Source organism: Nelusetta ayraudi, unplaced genomic scaffold (assembly GCF_046127955.1).
Source record: "Nelusetta ayraudi isolate G7.1 ecotype Tasmania unplaced genomic scaffold, CSIRO-AGI_Nayr_v1 ptg000095l, whole genome shotgun sequence".
NCBI lineage: Eukaryota > Metazoa > Chordata > Actinopteri > Tetraodontiformes > Monacanthidae > Nelusetta > Nelusetta ayraudi.
The window spans coordinates 178,121-181,127 of NW_027466145.1; the positions used below are offsets into that span (position 1 = coordinate 178,121).

Sequence of the window (3,007 nt, forward strand, 5' to 3'; positions counted from 1 at the left end):
AAACAAAAAAACAAACCCAACTACACACAGGAGTAGGACCCAATGTAGGCTGAGAGTATTGCACGTCCACACTAATGTAGTGATGGCTACAGAAATAGAAAATAACATATACATGTATGTATGTGTGTGTATATATATATATATATATACATATATATATATATATATATATATATATATATATATATATATATATATATATATATATATATATATATATATATATATATATACATATATAAACAAAAAACAAAAAACATATATATATATATATATATATTTAAAAGAAAAATTAGAAACACATTTATAAATATAGACATATAAATAACTTCTGTCTCATTCAATAAATATATCATTTAAAGTGTCCTATCATCTGTCCCCACCAGGAACATCCCCCAGCCGGAGGTCTCAAGCTCCAGCCTCCAGTTGTCCAGCCGGTAGTTGTCCTGCTGCCCCTCGGAGAACACAGTCATGTCGGTCTGGAGCCCTTCCGTGCCGAGCCTCTGCACCGTCCAGCACTGCTTGCTCACCAGCGCCGTGTCTGCCTTGTCCGGAAGCCGGAGCTCGCAGCTCATCTTGCCGCCCACGTCCAGCCGCAGGAGGCCCGCCGGGCACTTGTGCACGCAGGTGAGGTTGACTTTGACGAACACGAAGTAGTTGCCCTCGCGTTGCGGCGTCAGCGAGCTGTGGTCCTCGTTGAAGCGGAAGTCGTCTCCCACCGAGCAGCTCTCGTCGCGCAACCTCTCGGCGAAGAGCATGGTGCAATTCTGCAAACGGCCTGCAGGAGGAGACACACGTGCTGTTTTAGTTGATGTTTTACAGTGTCTTTTGGACGGTGTAAAAACGTCTTTTTAAACGTCCCCCTCAACTCCCCCACCCACACACCCGCTCCCCATTTCTTTTTTTTTTCTCGGAAGAATCATCACTAAGATCTTATTAGCGTTGCCTGGCAGTGGGCAGTGACCAGTGACACGGGGAGCCGGGAAACCAGCCTCCTCGTCTGCAGCCCACTTGTGTGGGAAACAACTTGATAACTGACCCACTTTTTCTTAATTTATTTATTTTTTTGTATATAGCTTCGTCCTATTCTCATTCATTGCAACCGGCCTCTCCCACAATTTCTATATCAAATGGGTTATTATTATTATTATTTTTTTTTTTCAGATGAAAAGTGTACTTACTTTCGGTGGCTTGCAAATACGCAAAGTTGTGCCTCTGTTGTGAGAGAGAGGAGAGAGAGAAAATTGTTAAGACGTGCAGAGGATGTGGATAAAACTACTCAAGAAGAAGAAATAAGTTTTTCTATAATTCACACACGCGTATGAAAGACGTACCTTGCAGCTGGGCAATTCTCCTGTAATCTCCGAATTCGAAGTAGGTGGTGGTAATCGCTCCATCACGACCACGGCAGCCACCGCGGCCACCGACACGAACAAGAAGATGACGGAGGTGACGAGAAAAGCGTCCAGACAGCATCTGCTCCGGCCGCCGATCTGCTGGAGCGACTCGACGTCTTTCTCTGCAGCGAGCTGTCCCATCATCGGGCTGCGGACTGAGTCGGTTTCCAGCTTTGTCTTGTTGTTGTTGTTGTTGTTGTTGTCCTTCTTCTTCTTCTTCTTCTTCTTCTTCTTCTTCTTCTTCTTCTTCTTCTTCTTCTTCTTCTTCTTCTTCTTCTTCTTCTATCAAACGTAAAGTTTGATTTAGCAGCTTAAAGTTCTGCGCCGCGGATGCAAGTGGCGAGCAGGTCCAGCTCTACAATCTCAAACAGATCCCGACACGAGCGGTGAACTCTCCGCTTCAGTAGCCCCTCCGACTGCGAGCCTCTTCTTATAGCCTCCAGCCGCGCGTACCGGCTGCTTTCACAGCGCTTTGGAAAAACGCGGAAGTCATGGGTTTCCCTGCTCGCCTCCTCACACGCGCTCACCCTTTTTTTTTTTTTTTTTTTTTTTTTTTTTTTGCCGTGCGCGCGACACGACGGGACGATTTTCCGTAACTCCCGCTGTTGCGTAATGAGACTAGCGGAGCCGACGGAAAATGAAAGGAACCCCGTGCGCCTGGGCGACACGCATTGAAGCTCTCAGACTGCTATGAATAATAATAATAATAATAATAATAATAATAATAATAATAATAATAATAATAAATAAATAAAAAATAAAATAAAATAAAATAAAATAAATTAAAAAATTAAAAAATTAAAAAAATAAAATAAAATAAAATCTAATAATAATAATAATAATAATAATAATAATAATAATAATAATAATAATACATTTTACATTTCATCATCAACTTTTGTCAAAGGTGTGTTTGCCTGTGTGCCTACGCACTGGAAAGCGTGGGACACGAGATGGTAGAGGGAGCGTTTCAACACGCAGGAATGCGGGTTTCATCATCAGCATTTTTTTTTAAATAAGCCGTTGGGTTTCCTTCAGGTATTTATACCGCCGGGCACGCGAGCACGTGGGCAGTCGCTGTCAAATCACACTACTCCAGGTGACGCAATCATTAATGGTTTAAAGAAATCCCCCCCCTTATCTGTGTGTTGTGTGTGTGTGTGTGTGTGTGTGTGTGTGTGTGTGTGTGTGTGTGTGTCTTTTTCAAAATTTCTTGCAGCGCAGTAATGTTTCCAGACAGATTTTAGAGGATCTCTCGTTTTCTTATTATTTCATTTTTCACTAAGTCATGGGAATTATACACCAGTTCATTGTTTGATAAGAGAAATTAAGATTCACAGGTTCCTGGAAGTGCGTTGCCTTCCTGATGAGATAATGGTTGTGCAATTGAACCAACTCTGGCTGTACAAATCAGTGTTTGTAACTGCAGACAATGAGCTAAAAATAGCGACGTGAGTGATGAGTCAGTGCTGATATTGATAGAATTTAGTCATCAAATTTAATAACATAACGAATTTAATCTGGTCAAATTTGCATACAAAACAAAACATAACCCAAATAACTTAGACTGGATTTAAATGTAAAAAAAAAAAAAAAGTGTCCAGGTTTTT

At 41.4% G+C, this 3,007-nt stretch overlaps 1 protein-coding gene across 1 annotated transcript; it reads right to left on the bottom strand.

The window, feature by feature from the left end:
• Positions 1–235: 235 nt before the first annotated feature.
• On the bottom strand, positions 236–1,889 carry LOC142902563 (uncharacterized). Its single transcript, XM_076047760.1, has 3 exons — positions 1,335–1,889; positions 1,182–1,215; positions 236–778 (listed from the first exon to the last, which is right to left on the bottom strand). Exons 1-3 carry the CDS (start codon positions 1,539–1,541, stop codon positions 357–359), a joined length of 663 nt encoding a protein of 220 aa, XP_075903875.1. The 5' UTR covers positions 1,542–1,889; the 3' UTR covers positions 236–356.
• Positions 1,890–3,007: the final 1,118 nt, after the last annotated feature.

What these genes read in the sequence shown, in the direction of transcription:
- LOC142902563 (XM_076047760.1), bottom strand. Translation starts at nt 1,541, where the DNA reads ATGATGGGACAGCTCGCTGCAGAGAAAGACGTCGAGTCGCTCCAGCAG. An exon ending in GAGAATTGCCCAGCTGCAAG is followed by an intron (nt 1,216 to 1,334) that starts GTACGTCTTTCA and finishes CTCTCACAACAG; the next exon opens with AGGCACAACTTTGCGTATTT. An exon ending in GTATTTGCAAGCCACCGAAA is followed by an intron (nt 779 to 1,181) that starts GTAAGTACACTT and finishes CTCCTCCTGCAG; the next exon opens with GCCGTTTGCAGAATTGCACC.